We start from the raw sequence: 18772 nt of genomic DNA on the forward strand, positions 1-18772 counted from the left end.
TTGATCATTATCTGTGGTCTAAAAGCTGTAGTTTCTCAGGCTGGAACGTAATTAAACTGCTTGGCCTCTATTTCAGTTGTCTAAAGAGGTCTAAGATGATTCAGACACATGTGTAGATGACCATATTGACTGCCCTGACCTAGCAACATCTGGAACAGAGTATGACAAGGAATAAAGAGAAGGAATAACTCACAGGAGCAGAATCACTGCCTGTACGCTTTGGATGAGGATCCACTCGGCAGGAACTTTGAACAAGATGAAAATATGATGCATCTCTCAATTCTAATTTAAATTCTGTAACTAATATAAACCACTATAAAACACTATTACATGGAATATGAGTCCAGGCCCACTTTAGGGTATTCACGACTGCCTGCTAGAGAACGGAGCTGCGCAAATTTATCACTTAATGCTACAGCACTATAGCGCAATAAGATCGGAAAGTGAATGTATTTCAGAATCCTATTGTGCCTTTGAAAAAAAAAATCAAGATGACCCACTCACATCAGGTCACAATCTACAGTCTAAAATTGTTCCTACTGAACCTGCCTGAAGCATGAGGCCGGACTAGATGACATCCTAAGATCCCTTCCAATGGGAATGATTTTGATATTGTGGGAAAAGTTCCCTGAACCAAAATTACCATCCAAATTGATAAATACCGATTATTCACAAAACTCAAATTTTGACTTAATATTGAAATGTAAAGTGACTCAATAGTGGTAGTAGAAAATCATGAAAATAAACAGTCCATTGTTATAAACATGATGCTTGCAAAACCTTCTTTCAGAGCTTCAAATTAGTCAACATCTCTCTGAAGATTTTCCTACTAAATATAATAAGAAAAAGTAGCTTCTTTGAAGACTACTCAGATCAAAATGGCAGCCATTTGTTTTCCTCCATCAGAAACATATAAAAGGGCTGCCCTGACTCATCTGACTTGAAATTGCATTAAATCTAGCACTGGCACACGAAGGTATGAAAACAAAGACAAACCCCCAAGTTTATGGTGTAACATCAAAAAATTTAAATATAACCATCAGGTAATTTTGCCAAGAAATAAGTATATATCTAGCATAAAAAAGCTTAATAGAATCTTGTATATAGAATGAGTCTTGATAGACTGATTAGTATTCAATCACTCACCAAATGTTTCTACTGCTAAATAAAAGCTTCAGTGGGAACATCAACACAACCACATACCTTGAAACTAGTGTCATTGTATATAAATATGGAGGCAGTAGTTGGGCATAGCTGTGTTCTTAAAAGACACCTTACTCCTTTAAGATGCAAACAGTGCAAATAAGGGCTTCTTTTTTATTTAACCAGGATATGAAATTTCAACTCAGCTACTAATGTTGGAAATGGCCTGTAGCCATCCCACCTCAATGTGTGAGCTAGACAGATCTCACAAGTGAAGTAAGAGTCAGGTCAGGACAGTATTTGGTTGCAACTGAGGCAGAAAAATATTAGAGCTCTGAAATGATTTTGATAAATTTATGCTGTTTAAATACAGAAGATAGAGAGCTTTTCCTTGTCATTCAGTATTCAAATTCTGGTATGATACAGTGCTAAAAGAATTCTGTGATAGAGAGATATGGGACATTGATACCACATTCATCAATTCATTAAACCTTAACATCCTACACCTTGAGCAGAAAAAGCTCTGCTCCAGCCTTCCAAACATACATATTAACCTCTTTCAGTCTATGTAAAGTGCAACCTTTCCAGCCCTTACTGGCTACGTAATGTAAGGAAGAGCTGTTTTCCAGCTTCCCATTCATACAGTAGTTAACAACTCCCACCACTGGAACTAAATACCCGTTTTAAGACCCGCTGCATGGGTAATACTGGCAGTGAGAAAAATTCTCAGTTTAGGACCCCATTCAGCCTTTTCCGGATATACGGATGCAGTGGCAACTCACCCTTTCACAAACGTGCTCGCTCTGTAAGGTGCAGTGTATGAGCTTATTCACATCTACCTCCGAGGAAAAGAATAAACGTGCTGGAAGTTGACTCTGACCAAAGAGCCGCAGCAGAACACCAGTGCGGCAAAGGTGTGTTTCAGACAGCCTGCTGGGCAACTTGCTTACTCTAAGAACAATTTTCCCTTACTTCAGCTAACCCACAAACTCGCTTTTTCCCTTAGGCTTTCCATCCCACACCCCAGAAAAAGTAAAATAGGACTTTTATATCTTAAAGACTGTGGATAAATACACTTTCAACTAAGTAACAGACAGACACTACTGAAATTGCAAGGGGAAGATCTTAAGATATTTAGACAAACTGTTGCATCCAACTCAATCTTCTCAAGCTTCAGGTTGACACCTAACAACTGGTTGTCTGCTCAACCAGTATACTCAGATTTGTCATCTTTTTATGTTACCATCTCCACAGCTTTCTCCTAGCTACATCTTCCCAAACTTACTTCTAATACTGAGCTACATATTGTTTTAAAGAAACACTACGATCATTTTTCTTCCATCTTCTTAAGGAGGTTCTGTTTGCCTACCTGGTCTTAAATTATGCTACATTTTGAGGATGCTTAGGAGGTGTTCATATATCTATGACACCTACTTATATGAATAGACATACAGATTGAATGGATGTAAGGTATTCTCTCTGTGTTATTTTCCATGGGTGACAATCTCATTGATACCTCTCTTTTCCAAATATCCTATACAGAAAACCGTCAATAAAACACAAAAGAGAAAGATAAAAAGACTGACAATACTACACAGAAAACATTGCACTGCTCAGCAACTAACTTCAATCTGTACCTTTACTCCTTAAGCAAAAACATATTATGCACACTCTCGAGGATGGCAACTCCCTGACCATAGAAAGCATCAGAGACACTTTTGATGCTCACAGGATACTAAGAATTCCATAGCACCTTCCTGTTTTCAACTATTACTCACTACTGATCTCTATGATTAATTGTAAAAAATAGCTGATTAATTATAAAACCAAAAATTTTGTTATAGGAGTAAATTGGGTCTGGCTGAGGGGGAGTTCATTTCCCCAGAGCAGCCCCCTCAGCGCTGCGCTGTGTAGAAAGGTGTTGGTAACACACCGGGGGTTCTGGCTGCTGCCGAGCAGCGCTGGCACAGCACCAAGGCTGTCTCTCCAACATCCCCCCTCACCAGGAGGCTGGGGGTGGGCAGGATCTTGAGAGGGGACAGAGCCAGGATAGCTGACCCAAACTGACCAAAGGGATATTCCGCACCATATGACGTCTGCTCAGCAAGAAAAGCTGAGAGAAAGGAGGGGGGGGTGGGCATTTGTTATTTATGAGTATTGTCTTCTGGAGCAACCACTACACATACTGAAGCCCTGCTTCCCAGGGCATGGCTGGACATCACCTGACAATGGGAAGTAGAGAATAAATCTTTTCCTTTGCTTCTGCATGTGGCTTTTTACTTTATTAAACTGCCTTTATCTTGACTCACAAGGTATTTTTTTCCACCATTTTCTCCTGCTGAGGGAGTGATAGAGTGGCTTGGTGGGCACCTGGTGTCCAGCCGAGGTCAACCCACCACATTGAGCTTCTCAAATGAACTTTTTTCAGAGCCAGTCAACACATGTAAATGGACTACTGTGGCTGAGGATTAACCAACCCTGCCTCTTCGTTTAACTGTCCATGCTGCACAGTGTGTAAAAATGTCCACATATACTCCACATTGCACTTGCCCTGTACAAAATCACATTTAACAGATTTTTTCAAAAGTCAATATATTAAACCATGTTTTTATGCTGTAAAGTACTTGGTTTCTACTATGCATTTTTATACTATAATTTGTTTTTCCCACCTTCTTGCTGTTGTCTCCCCATTAAAATACATACCAGGAGTTGATGGTAACTGTGGGGACAGTACACTGTATGTACCTACACAGAAATCGGCTTTAGTATACAAATACAGATACAAATTGTTTGAAGTTTTACAAACTATTTATATCCAGAGAAAATAAATTATTCTGCTAAAAGACTAATTAAGAATATGGTCTTGATGAAGATGCATCAGCATAGGTTCCCCTTATCTCTTGATTTAGCCAGGAAACACCCAACAAATATTAATGAACTGGTCTTAGCACAGCACTGAAGATTAGTCATTCCATTTCAGCTCCCTGATCTAAAATCCCTAACGAAAACAATAAACTTGTCTTTCACAATTCCTTGGCAGAGATGTATTATTGGTAAACACAAGTATATGACTGCAATAACAATTCAGAGAATTACCACAGGAATGTTAAGTAAATTAAGAAAACAATGCAGTAATGTTTAGTTCAGCTAGTTAACACCGTCAGTTATATAAGAACTTGATGCTGAGCTGTACTGGCTTTGCATGGCAAGGTTTTGGTAGCAGGAGGGCTACCAGGATGGCTTCTGTGAGAAGCTGAGAGAAACTTCACCTGTGCCCAACAGAGCCAATGCCAGCCAGCTCAAGATGGACCTGCCGCTGGCCAAGTTTGAGCCCATCAGCGATGACAGTAGCGCCTCTGGGATAACATAGTTAAGAAGGGGAAAAAACTGCTGCGTAACAGCAGCCAGGAGAGAGGAGTGAGAATATGTAAGAGGAACAACTCTGCAGACACCAAGGTCAGTGAAGGAGGAGGGGGAGGAGCTCCAGGTGCAGGAGCAGAGATTCACCTGCAGCCTGTGGAGAAGACCATGGAGAAGTCTACAGTGAGGCAGGCTGTCCCCCTGCAGCCCGTGGAGGTCCATGGTGGACCAGTGGAGGGCTCCACGCTGGAGCAGGTGGCTGCCTGAAGGAGGCTGTGACTGCATGGGAAGCCCATGCTGGAGCAGGCTCCTGGCAGGACCTGTAACCCCATGGAGAGAGAAGCCCACGCTGGAGCAGGTTTGCTGACAGGACTTGTGACCCCATGGGGGACCCACACTGGAGCAGTCTGCTCCTGAAGCTCTGCACCCCGTGGGAGGGAGCCACGCTGGAGAAGTTCGTGAAGAACTGCAGCCCATGGGAAGGACTCACATTGGAGAAGTTCGTGAAGGACTGTCTCCCATGGGAGGGACACCATGTTGGAGCAGGGGAAGAGTGTGAAGAGTCCACCCCCTGAGGACGAAGGAGCAGCAGAGACAACGTGTGATGAACTGACCACAACCCCCATTCTCCGTCCCCCTGTGCCGCTGGCAGAGAGGAGGTCGAGAAATCAGGCATGAAGTTGAGTCCGGGAAAAACAGAGGGGTGGGGGGAAGGTGTTTTAAGATTTAGTTTTTATTTCTCATTATCCTACTCTGATTTGATTGGTAATAAATTAAACAAATTTTCCTGAGTCGAGTCTGTTTTGCCCATGACAGTAATTTGTGAGTGATCTCTCCCTGTCCTGATCTCGACCCATGAGCCTTTCCTTATATTTTCTCTCCCCTGTCCAGCTGAAGAGGGGAGTGATAGAGCAGCTTGGTGACCACCTGGCCCCCAGCCAGGGTCAACCCACCACATGGGCATAAAATATAGAAACACATACACAGCAAAGAACATTTTAAAAAAAAGACTGAACATTGTACTACATACCTTTTATCAAAACGGTTGTAGAATTTTTTTTCATGAGTTGATTTTTTTATAGTGAAACTGCCAGGAAGAGATCCCTATTTTGCTTGTTCAGTATCATTTACTACTGGGTATTGTGCACCCCAAAATGAAGAGATACTGTCTTTGTAAAGCTTACAGGACACATTAACTAAAGAGTTGCCTCAATCATGGGAAAAAGAAAGACTTCCTTTTTCTGCCAAGAAATTTCCCTTTCAATCAAGTAACATGTTTTCCTCCTTTGCTTCAATTTATGGAATATTTAGAGGAAGACAGAAAATTGGCATTTCTCTTAAAAAGTGGGATTACACTATTCTGGCTTCTTCCGCCAGTTTAGCTTCACTTTTGCTATGGTACATCCCAATGTCATCAGCCAGTTTTGGATACAGAGTTTGGGATACTTAACTTTATATTTAGGACCACTGAGAAGGCATTTATCTGTTCCAACAATAGTTCTATAACAGAAACACTTTCTGAACTTGAAATTATTAGATTGCAGTCTGTAACTGGTAAAGATCTTGCAGCCCATACAATGAATTAAACCACAATCATCATGTTTGCAAAGAAAGGAAAATTCAGAAGTGCACACACAAGAGACTTAATTGCAGTTTCAAGTGATGTGATGTTGGTAGAGAAAAATCTATAATTACACTATGTAAGAGAAGGCTGACACTCAAATCATAGAATCATTTAGGTTGGAAAAGACCTGTAAGATCATCAAGTCCAACCATTAACCTAGCACTGCCACGTCCACCACTAAACTATGTCCCTAAGCACCACATCTACGCATCTCTTGAATACCTCCAGGGATGGTGACTCAACCACTTCCCTGGGCAGCCTGTTCCAGTGCTTGGTAATCCTTTTGGTGAAGAAATATTTCCTAATATCCAGTCTAAACTTCCCCTGGCACAACTTGAGGATGTTTCATCTCATCCTATCACTTTTTACTTGAGAGACCAACACCCACTTCGCTACAACCTCCTTTTAGGTAGCTGTAGAGAGGGATAAGATCTCCCCAGAACCTCCTTTTCTCCCAGCTAAACCACCCCAGTTTCCTCAGCCACTCCTCATAACTCGAGACCTTTCACCCGCTTTGTTGCCCTTCTTTGGATGCCACTCCAGTACCTCCATGTCCACCACAACTCTTTGGGCCTGGGCATCCAGCCAGTTTTTTTTACCCAGTGAAGCATATGCCCATCCAAGCCATGAGCAGCCAGTTTCTGCAGGAGAATGCTGTGGAAAATGCTGTCAAAGTCTTTACTAAAGTCCAGGTAAACATCCACAGCCTTTCCCTCTGATGTTGACAAGGTTTCAGGAAAGCATTAAAGGCCCAAGTTATAAAAAGAATGTAAAAAGTAAAAAAGGAAGAAAAACAACTGTTAAAAGTAGACTGTTGCATGCGTTTTGTATGTCAGGGTAAATTTGAACTGGGACCAAATTTTGAACCAGGAACACGATGTACTGAAGGATCAGACTGTACATATGAAAGCCACCGAAGGTTTCTAGCCATTCAGCTGTGAAACCTGCACAGCTAGAACTTCAGCAACAAGAATTTTTATTCCTTACGTTTTTATAAGGAAATATATTTGGGTAAACCTTTTGGGGAACAAAATAACTGACAGAAAAGCACTAATAATATAATGGCATTTAAAGGTCTTTTTAGTGCTTTCAATTGCATTTTTCCATCTCATATTTAAGGCAACTCTTTTATCTATGTTGCCTGCCTTTGAGAGGCAGCCAGATGTTGACATACATGGAGAACTTCTTAGAAAGAAATAACGCTATAGGTAACTACTTAACATATATAGTCAAGGCATCATTACAATGAATATGCCTTGATTGCACAATGTTAATTGCATCTCTTCTGCACTACAGTCAAAAGTTAAATAGTGGCCTATATAAATACTATATAGCAACAAAAGCATTAATATATAATACACTCAGCTACTATTCACAAGCACTTAAAATAAGGTTATTGCAACTGAAAAAAAGGAAGTTCTGTATTCCCTAGAAGTGAACAAAAATTCCATTTTCCCTGCAACACATGACGCACAGATGATGGTTCTATCCCATTTTTTCTGTAAACTTAGTGTAACCCTGAAAGCAAAACCCACAAGTACCATCACACGTCAAAATTACTTTTGTACAGAACTACAATAAAATGGTAGTTAAATTGTATGAGGAATTTTATACTATTTATCCTTACTTTTGGGGCACAATTTCTTATTCTGCTCAGAGAATTACAAAGAACATATTGTCTCCTCTGCGTAGGCTTTGCGTAGGTTTCTCATACTTAAAAGCTTGCAATGAGATTGGTTAATTGCCAGATTTCAGCCACCTCTCTAACCTCTCCCTTTCAGTGGGCGTGAAAGGGTTTGCTTGTAATATGTATTGCTACTGACTGAATTTTATCTTGTTCTCCTGGATTCTCAGCAGCAATTCCCAAGTTAGAGGCTTCCCCAGAAAGCACGTCAAAGGATTCCCACCCACACACTGAATATCTAACAGGCCCTGACCCATTTTCTCCTTATTAAAGCAGCACTGCATATTTTAAAAAATAAAAATAATAAACAGAGAGGCTAAATGAATGCGAGAATTGCAGTTGGAAATCTACTCTCTTCAGATTTTAGTTCTGACAAAATCACTACCAACAAGCAGAGAGACATTTAAAATACAAACATCAAATGTATTTTTCCTCAGTGTTCTCATTCAGTGACTTATTACTCCGGCTGTCTTTCGGCGAAGTACAAGGATGACTTCATTTATTAGTTCTGAATATAGAAAAATCCCCTAATTTAGCCATACTTATCTCCTCTCCCAACCATATCTTTGGGCATATTTCTGCAATTTGAGCTTTAATAATCTTGTAACTCAGTGACTTAAAATATAGGATGCTTAAAAATGAGCGTCTTATTAAGAGTTGGAAATACATTATTTTTACTAAGATTATTAACATTACCTAACCAAAATAAGCAACAGCAATTAACACTGGATATTTAGGACTGAAGTTTTTTTTATGGTAGGATGGACTACTGCAAATACTACTGCAAGACAAGATGTAGTTGATGTGCTGGAATTTAACATCCCCAATTAAATAGGTACAATATTCTGTTTTAAGTAGAAACAGAATGTCAACAGAAAAGTCAATTGATGTATGACTTTCCATGTGCCCATTGCATTCCCAATTTCAGACCCAGCGGGAATCAGATTTTCCTCGTTACAGTTGCGTAACAGCCTTTCCTCCCCCTTCTGCCATCACCTCCAAAGGAAGTGAAGCACTTCAGCAAGTCAGATAACCTCTCCCAAAACAGCAAGATTAAACACAAGTGGTGAAACAACCCTAGAACACAAAAACAATGGAGAAGTTTATACTCCTGTGCTGCAGTTCTTCAGTTAAATCTACAGCTGTGCTTCTTACAGAAGGGACAGCCTTACATTTCTCTCAGCTTGCAACTGCATGCTGCCTTTGCCATTTTTTAAGATAGCACAGCTATTTCTGTGGCTCCCTGGTGAACCAGGGAACTATTTTACCTGAGAGTAGACCTGACCAGATAAAGATGTCAACTGGATGAATTCCCTCAGGTTTTGATGCCAACACAGATTTGAATTAAACTGATAAACTTATGATAAAAGATTTATTTCTAACACAGTGCAGAAAACAGACAGTAAAACTCCATAATATTAGATCAACCATCTTTTAATGAATACTGAAAGAAAAAAATTCCATTTATGAAAGCTCCATATCTCATAACTTAAGCAAATCCTTTATCCCTCTACTCCGCTCTTGTAAGACCCCACCTGGAGTACTGCGTCCAGCTCTGGGGGCCCCAGTACAGGAGAGACATGGAGCTGTTGGAACGAGTCCAGAGGAGGCCACGAAGCTGATCAGAGGGCTGGAGCACCTCTCCTGTGAGGACAGGCTGAGAGAGTTGGGATTGTTCAGCCTGGAGAAAAGGCAGCTCCGGGGAGATCTAATTGCAGCCTTCCAGTTTCTGAAGGGGCCTACAGGAAAGATGGTGAGGGACTGTTTATCAGGGAGTGTAGTGACAGGACAAGGGGTAACGGGTTTAAGCTGAAGGAGGGTTGATTGAGATTAGATGTTAGAAAGAAATTCTTTACTGTTAGAGTGGTGAGGCACTGGAACAGGTTGCCCAGAGAGGTTGTGGATGCCCCATCCCTGGAAGTGTTTAAGACCAGGTTGGATGAGGCTTTGGGCAATGTGGTCTAGTGGAGGATGTCCCTGCCCGCAGCAGGGGAGGTTGGAACTAGATGATCTTTGAGGTCCCTTCCAACCCAAACCATTCCACGATTCTATACTTACAACTGATTTGTAAGCAAACCCTATATAAATTATATACTTATACCTCCTCCTTACCCCTTTTAACAATGCTTTATGCAACCAACTTACCAGTGAAAGCAGATTAATAATGAGCACACATACCATATATGAACATTCTTTTACCTTAATTTTCAACACAAACTATTATGAAAAAAAATACATTTACCTTCTGAAAAGGGACCCACCTCTTCTTTCCAATAAGACAGACAGGAGATGAGGGAAAACACCAAAACAAATAAGAATACTGCTCTGTATTTTACAATCTATAGTCAAGTGGCATGCAGTCATCTTTCAGCGATTAAGACTTTTACGTTATTTAAGAATCCACCTCATTCTAATGATAACTCGCACCTGTAAAGGTGGACGACACCATGTCTGGAGTCCAAGTAACCAAGTTTATTATGATTTTATGAACAAAAATAGGAACTAGGAGAACTCCTCTGTTTATAAAGCTATAGTAAGTTACATCAGCTGTAATACTGTATTGATAAAAGACTTTTCTTTTAGAAAAGGTGAGGAATACCTTTTTATCTGGGGAAACATGACTGAACAACCAGGTGTTTTCTATCAATCTCTTCCAGTTTTCTTCTTATTGGAAAGATTTGCTGTTCCTCCCATAAAAGCTCTTTTGAGATAAATAGTCTAACATTTTCAACGTGACAGTAAGTGTCCTCTCCTTCCCACTTTCCCTAAATTTCCGAAGTATTAATTATATCATATTATTTATTTTTGTATCTAAATATTTTTACTTCTTGGTCAAATTTAAACAGTAGCACTTTCTGAAAAGCTCATATTCAACTCCACACGTTGCACACTTTTGCATGAACGCGCTCATGCTCTGACTGGGCTGTTTCTCGAATAAAGGAACAAGAACTTTGTATAACTAAAAAAAACCTAAAAATTTGCATTTAGCAATTGTTCATTTAGCAAATTCAGCACTCTAAAAAGAAAACTGAAGCATGAACTTTATACAGAAATAGTAGCTTATTAAATTGCTTTGTGGTTTCTGAAGCCAGTGGCAAAATATTTAGCAAACCTAACACTACAATTATTTTTTTAAAAATAAAAATACTAATAAGATATATTTAAATTACCTCATTATTTAAAAATATATTATTCCATCCTTTTTTGTGAAATATTTACCACAAGTGTATGTTTTTGTACAACTCTGCCACCAGGATCATCTCAAAGCAAGCAGAGCATATGAATCTTTTTAAAAATCAATTTTTAAATTTAAATTTGGCTACTTGATGCATACTCAAAATGAGTACAGAATACGCATTTAACTCCAAAAACCTCAAAAAAACTTGCATGCAAATGCTCACAAATTTAATTGAATCTCCTATTTAACGGGGTACATACAGAATATAATGCTATTCTACAGTAAGTCATTAAAATACAATATATTAAACTGATAAAGATGTATTAAATTGTTTACATAATACCACAGTATCAACCTTATCTCGATCATATTTAAGACAGGAGAAGACAACTTACGGGTATGATTCTGAAAGCTGCTGAGCTATTTTATAAGCTGTGGGGTCCCTGTCTAGTGCATATATTGTAATGTCGCTGGCTTTCTCTAGAAGAGCGGTAGTATGACCTCCGGCTCCAAACGTCATGTCAAGGAAACGCTGTTGAGTAAGAAAGACAACACCATTACCTTAGACTAGAGAAGTGATAAACCAATTGTTGACTTAAAGCTTCTTTTGGTCATTTCTCTCATATGCTGGAGGAAAACGTACCATTCCATATAGTCACAATGCCTTTTTGGAAATATTTTCATATTCTGTCAAGAATTGCAATCATGTCAGAGTAATCTTTTTAGGGGTTGTAACCTCCTCACCAGCAATCCTTCCAAATCAAAAGGATGATCATTTGGTATAACCAATTGCCACTTCACACGCTTCCCATCTCTTTAAATTCTGAGTTTAGAGGAAAGCCACTTGACTGCTTTGTTTGGACTTGCTCAATTTGATGGATACAAAGATATATAGGGCATGGGATTACAAGAAGTAATCAGCACCATCTGCTTTGTAAGAATATGTCTAAAAGGAAAGCTGATGTATTGTGTATCAATTCAAAAAATGACACTATCATAGTTTTATACTACAGATCAAAGTGTGATGGCAGCACAGGCACATATGTATCCTGACTGGGACTAACCTAACTAGCACAGAAAACCTAAGTTTTCGAGACACAGTACCATTGATTTCGGCTTCACTCTGCAAGGATAAAGCTATTTAGTTTACTAAGATGTGCTGAAGGCCAATCCTGTTGTACCTTCTCTACTATCACTACACGTGTTAATTAGAAGCAGAATAGCATAGGAACACACACTGTAACAGCAATCCCCATTCAACCGCTGATGTGACATACTCTTTGGGCCTGAGCTACATCTTTTGAGAAACAAGAAGTATTGCTTGCTTCTGAGGAATACTTACTGCCCATGAACATATACCACGCCTGGGCTTTTGGATATACAAACTAAGACTGGAATATTTCTAGTAATACCAGGCAGACACAGCTATCCTCTCCAGTCTTCTAGACTAAAACTGCCAACACATTCACAGAACTTTGAATGCACTCTAAAACATAGATAGAAACAGATTCAGCACAAGCTGAGTAAAATTTGGCATTGAAATTCCTATAGTAAGTCTCTCAGAACTTAGAGTTCCTGGAAATAAATGGAAATTTCACATTCCTGCCATCAAAAACCTTCACCAAAACAGGCTCTCTCATACTTGAGAAGGTTGATAGGGTCATCAAATTTCACACAGAAATAAGGTGACTTCAAAAGGCTGGTTAACTCCCAGCCACCTCACAGCAGAGAACATCTGTAGCAAATGGTTTGCCTGCAGAGAAGGAAGAATGAGCAACTGGTGTGCAGCAGGTCCCAACAAGGGAAAGGAAGAAGCAGAAGGGCAGCTGAGATAAGACTCTGGAAAGATGAACACTGCTCTCCTGATGGCTCTGCAGTTTCTGTAGGCTCATTCTAGAGAGGTTTCTGTAGTCAGAGTCCATTTGACCAATGGGTGGACCAGGAAGCTTTGCTCCCGAGACTCTCCTAAGAAACGATGACTTGGGACACAGCCAGCCACCTTGAACCAAGGCAGGTCAGGCTATATGATTCCACTAATGGGAGAAACACAAGAAAATAAGGTAGAACTTAATGCTGGTTTAAGTCTTTATTTATCTGTAAAACAGCAGTACTGTTTCTAGAAGCTGCCTCATGCACTTTCCTCCTTTGGCCTGACAACACTGGTACTTAACTACTTAAAAGTCAGGAACTACCTTGTTGACAGAAATAACCAGCTCCTCCCTTAGCAATGCAGAGGTGGTGTGACTGCAATTCCACTTTGGAAATATTTCCTTTTCGAATTACTAAGAAAGTATCTATGATTCTATACTTTAGGGAAAATATACTGGAGTTCAGAAAGGGACAGATTTTTATTGTTTTATGACAGTGTATTTAAACCAAAGCAGAAGTGCAATTGAACAGCATAGTTTCTGCATCTCTGGATTCCCATAACTCTTTCTTCTCAGTTGATTTAACTGTTGATCAGGAAAAAGATCATGCAAGCTAAACTAGGGGAAAAAATTCTCCATATTCTTCAATATGAATACCTGGTTTTGCTTTGTTTTCATTTTTTCACTTCTCAAATTATTTTTTTTAATACAAAACAGTTTTTGAAGACTACTTATCAAGCACAATCATATTAAATAGAAATTCATGTGAACTAAACTTGTTCACAAAAATTATACACCCTAAAGGTAAGCACCTTTTAAGGGAAATTTTGTAACTTATCTCTTGAAAGAATTAAGTTTTAACATAAAGTTAAAAGTTTTAAATAAAAGCAGAAATTCAAAGGCAATGAAGAAAGACCCAAACATTTTTCCAGAAAGTTTTTGGCATAAATAAAGGCTTTTTAATGGAAAACCCATAATAATAAAACTGAATATTTATGAGAATAATAATACAACTCCACTGTGGCTAAAAGTAACTGGAAATTATGATCCTTTAAAATGTTTAGGTTGTCATGATTTAATTTGTGTTATACCCTCATGCTTCCTAAGCCTATGCCCTAGAAGCAGAACTTGCCTATAATATTTTACAAAGTTCATGGAGAAAAAAAAATTTTAGATGTCTCATCATCCAATTCTAAATTGCACCATTCATACATAGAAATAAAGAACTGACACACAATTATTTTTTTTAATCAGTATGTATAAGACAAAGTTATGTTACAGAGGATATAATAGCCATACTAAATAAATGCTTTTGTGGCTCATTCAAGAATACTCATATTTGTTATTTCGCTCACCCTTCCTTACATGCATCTGCCTCTGCTTTCAGTAATTTTAAATTTGATAAACTTTAAGCTTGACAAACCCCTTATACATCCTGAATATTAATGAACCACACAAAAGATCTTAGAAATAAACTAAAAATTTATACTAGCAGTGCAAAGGAGAGAAGAGGAGAAAGGATAAGCATCATTGCCCCATGATATCGTGACAAGCTCTCAATATTGTGACAGTATCCAAAAGCTTTAGTTAGGAATTCATGCATGCACTCACTGTGAACAAACACACAGTCACTAAATTATACTGCCCTTTCTGAAAGAATGCACACAAACCAACCAAACCTTTAAGTAACAGTAGACACTGCTACATGATTGTGGTGGGTTGACCCTGGCTGAGGGCCAGGTGCCCACCAGAGCCGCTCTATCACTCCCCTCTTTCATTAGACAGGGGAAAAAAGGTACAATGAAAAAAACTTATGGGTCGAGATAAGGACAGGGAGAGATCATTCTCTAATTATCATCACGAGCAAAACAGACCGAACTTTGAGAAATCTTATTTATTTATTTAGTAATAAATCTTATTTATTACTAAGCAAAACAGAGTAGAGGAATGAGAAATAAAACCAAATCTTAAAAACACCTCCGCCCAACCCCTCCCATCTTCCCGGGCTCAACTTCACTCCCGGCTTCAACCTCCGCCTCCCCCAGCGGCACAGGGGGACGGGGAGTGGGGGTTACAGTCAGTTCATCACGCGGTGTTTCTGCCGCTTCTTCATCCTCAGGGGGAGGACTCATTGTTCCCCCCGCTCCAGCGTGGGGTCCCTCTCACGGGAGACAGTCCTTCATGGCCTTCTCCAACGTGAGTCTCCTTCACGGGGTGCAGACCTTCAGGAGCAAACTGCTCCAGCGTGGGTCCCCCACGGGGTCACAAGTCCTGTCAGCAAACCTGCTCTGGCGTGGGCTCCTCTCTCCACGGGTCCACAGGTCCTGCCAGGAGCTTGCTCCAGCGCGGGCTTCCCACGGGGCCACAGCCTCCTTCAGGTGTCTCCACCTGCTCCAGCATGGGGTCCTCCACAGGCTGCAGGTGGAACCTCTACACCCCCTCATCCTTCCTCCACGGGCTGCAGGGGGACAGCCTGCTTCACCATGGTCTTCACCACGGGCTGCAGGGGAATCTTGCTCCGGCGCCTGGAGCACCTCCTGCCCCTCCTTCTTCACTGACCTTGGTGTCTGCAGATGTTCTTACATCTTCTCACTCCTCTCTCTGGCTGCAAAAGCGCTCTCTAACTGTTTTTGTCTTTCTTAAATATGTTATCACAGAGGTGCTGATTGGCTTGGCCTTGGGCCAGCGTTGGGTCCGTCTTGGAGCCGGCTGGCATTGGCTCTATCAGACACAGGGGAAGCTTCTAGCAGCTTCTCACAGAAGCCACCCCTGTAGCCCCCCCCGCTACCAAAACCTTGCCACACAAAACCAACACAATGATCTTTAAATTGGGAGCACGATATAAAACAGGCCACAGCTCTGATTCAAGTGGAAGTGACTGCAGGCCTGACTACACCGTGCTCGATAAAATACTGTAGCACCAGCATGGATGGAATAGGCTAAAGCATTTTGGGCATCCTAGCAAACCTAATTAAGGCTACATTAAGTACATTTTGGCATAACTTTTTAAGGTAAAGACGTTCCATAGATAATCTTTGAACTGCAGAGATACATATGCCTAAACTAGCAAGCAAGAACTCATATAGATGCCTCAATCTAGCTGTTCCACTCAAAAGCGACACTTCACATCTAGAATCTAAAACAAATAAATATCACCTTAAGTTATCAAATAATTTAGTTATTAACAACTATTTTGGAGCATTGATCAGATTTGAAATTAATCACTACACTGCTTCATAATATGCTTTTTATATAGTCCATTCATCTTTCATGCCTGAAATAAAAGAAAGATGCTTCATTTTTTCTTCCTCTTTCTCTCTTGCCTAGTAGTTTTTAATCAAATAAAATTAAATGACATTTTATCCTCCTGGTCCTATAAATACCGGAAAAGATTATTACATTAATTCCTCCTGCAGTGACTCACCGTTCCATTGTTAAGTTATGATAGCCCCATCAGAGTTCCCCTCGGGAATTTTATAATCAGTTTGTGACTGTAGGTTTTAGAAACCATTTGGCTCTTTCATGACATACAGATAGCAACAAACAAAAACTTTATAGCCTTCATTTTACAACTAGCTCTAAGATGGTTATAGAGATACAAAGAGTTCGTCTTCCTCATTTTTGTATACAAAACTTTTCACTGACAAGCTATCTCCTAATAAACCTTTTAAGCATTTCATTTTACTATGATTGAAGTCATCCGTAATTCCGCTTATGATTACGTTCTGCATCTAATAAAGTTTACTCCACAATACCTGATACACTTTGCAATCAGTTTTCCTTTACTGTATAAAGAAATGAGATTGAAGAATTTATACAAAATTGAAACTCAAACATTACATAAATGGAAAGTACATTTTAAAAATATTGAAAATACAAGTTTTCTCACTAGTTCCAGTAATTTCTACTGTCTTTTTTGAAGGCAAGAACTTTATCAATTTCTTGAAGTAATTTGAACCTTTAGATGTACAACTTTATTTTCCACTATTAATCTTAATTCTTTCAAGCACTTCATGATGATCAGCTGATCTTTCACAAAATGTTTTTTCTTTCTCTTGCAACCCTGACAGTCTCAAAGAGGACTTTGACAAAATTGTACGAAACGCCAAAGACTATGGCAAATTGTACAAAATATCCAAGACATACCGAGTTGGAATATACTACCTGAAGTACTATGCCAAACAGTCTTCTGTCCTGGGTATCAGCACTCCATGAGCAGTCTCTCTCTTTTCCATCATTGACCATATGACAGGCTTCTGCTATTTACCTTTTGGTCTAGACAAACTAGGTCTCACCTTTTTCACACTTGCACGATACCAAAAGATCATTATTATGCTATGATTAACTAGCACATATAAGGCATTCTCCATGGCTCTTTCCAATAGATAACATGAATTTCTTCTAAAAAACAGAGAGCTTGTTATTCCCCCAAAAATGACCTTTCACTGCATAATTATTTTTTTCTTCAACCCTCAGCCCTGTTAATCCATTTTTTTCTATTAAAAAAAAAATCTATCTTGATAATAACCATCCTGTCTGCCTTCAGCAAGTGTTACCACCTGAAGCATCTTAACTCCAAGTTCACTGATTTACCAAAAAAAAGAAAAAATATCAATCTCAAACCAACCTTCCTGGGAAAATGCAGTTACTTCCTCCAGCCCTGTTTCACACTTCCTCCGAAGATTTAACACGCACTCACAGAAGGGACAACTGTACAATTATTCCCCTCTGATGCTCTTGTACCATATTGTTGGCATTTTCCCTTCTTGTCTTAAGAAATTTTTCTTTAAGCGGTAGTTATTTAAGTATAGCAGGATAATATACTAAGCCGAACATTTTGCAGTACCCTTCAGAGTACATTTGTCAGAGTATCCTCCTCACAAATTAAATGCTCATAAGACCCATCAAACACAGCATGAGCGAATCACGTCAGAGGTAATGAAGACAGCTATCGTGTCAGACCAGCAGAACGGTAGGCCAGTCATGGAAAGACAAACTGATACTACATATATCACAGTGCACGACCTCTACACAATGTGGAAGTAACTCAACTTTGCCATTTGCAATACGTGTATCAAAAATGGTTTTAAAAAGAAAATGTTACTCACTAGGAAGCCAAAAGAAGAGAAAAGGATCATACTTAATTAGTCACCCCTTTTAGCTATTAAAGAGGACATACTTCTTGATGTGCAAAAAAGCAAGCCAAGAGTAGTGCTGTTTTCAGAACAGAAAACAATACGAATGCAAAGTTTAAAATATGAGCAGAAGAAAAATTAACTTGGAAGAGATACACACGTCGCCAGAACCATATCAATATTATATATGAATATAATATTTTAAAAATCATATACACCTGATGGAGGACTTTCCAGGACAAAACTGGGCTTCACAAATGATCAACTAGAAGCACGGAACTTTGCTGTGGGAGGTAGAGAAAAGAAATGTATCCACAATCCCTGCTGCCACAGCTGGGAACACAGTCTCAGTCCCAACAGTCCCTCACCCTCCATGTTCCATCTTCCAGAAGAAAAATCAGGAGTTAGAAAGAATAACAATTAAAAAATTAGTATCTTTTCAGTGCTTGCATAATGTAATTGTTTTGAAAGTAAACGGCACTCTCGACTTTTTACAGGCTTTAAATAAAAAAAATACCAGAATATTGATTAATTTGAAACAAACTCTGCAAAAGAAAAAAAATAAAAAGGAACAACTATACACAGTATCCAAGCTATGCAGCTTAACTTTTCAGCTTATTAGAAGGAAAGAAAATGCCTCGTATCTACAGCTTGAAGAAAAATAAAATGGAGAAAGACTCTTTCATGCAATTGAGACATCAAACACAAAAAGTTTTCCTTGACATATTGTTTCAGTTGATATTCTAACAAAAATAAATGGTTATGTGACAACAGCAATGA

General features: G+C 39.3%; 1 protein-coding gene across 10 annotated transcripts in view; it reads right to left on the minus strand.

Moving 5' to 3' along the window:
* METTL15 (methyltransferase 15, mitochondrial 12S rRNA N4-cytidine) overlaps positions 1–18772 on the minus strand; it is a 101711-nt gene that overhangs the window by 48140 nt on the left and 34799 nt on the right. For all 10 annotated transcript variants that reach the window (XM_075755311.1, XM_075755307.1, XM_075755306.1 and 7 more), the window contains one exon: positions 11385–11521. In XM_075755311.1, the coding sequence (XP_075611426.1) occupies positions 11385–11521 (137 nt within the window). The remainder of the gene's footprint in view (positions 1–11384; positions 11522–18772) is intronic.

The sequence above is a fragment of the Balearica regulorum genome, chromosome 5 (assembly GCF_011004875.1).
Source record: "Balearica regulorum gibbericeps isolate bBalReg1 chromosome 5, bBalReg1.pri, whole genome shotgun sequence".
Classification (NCBI taxonomy): domain Eukaryota; kingdom Metazoa; phylum Chordata; class Aves; order Gruiformes; family Gruidae; genus Balearica; species Balearica regulorum.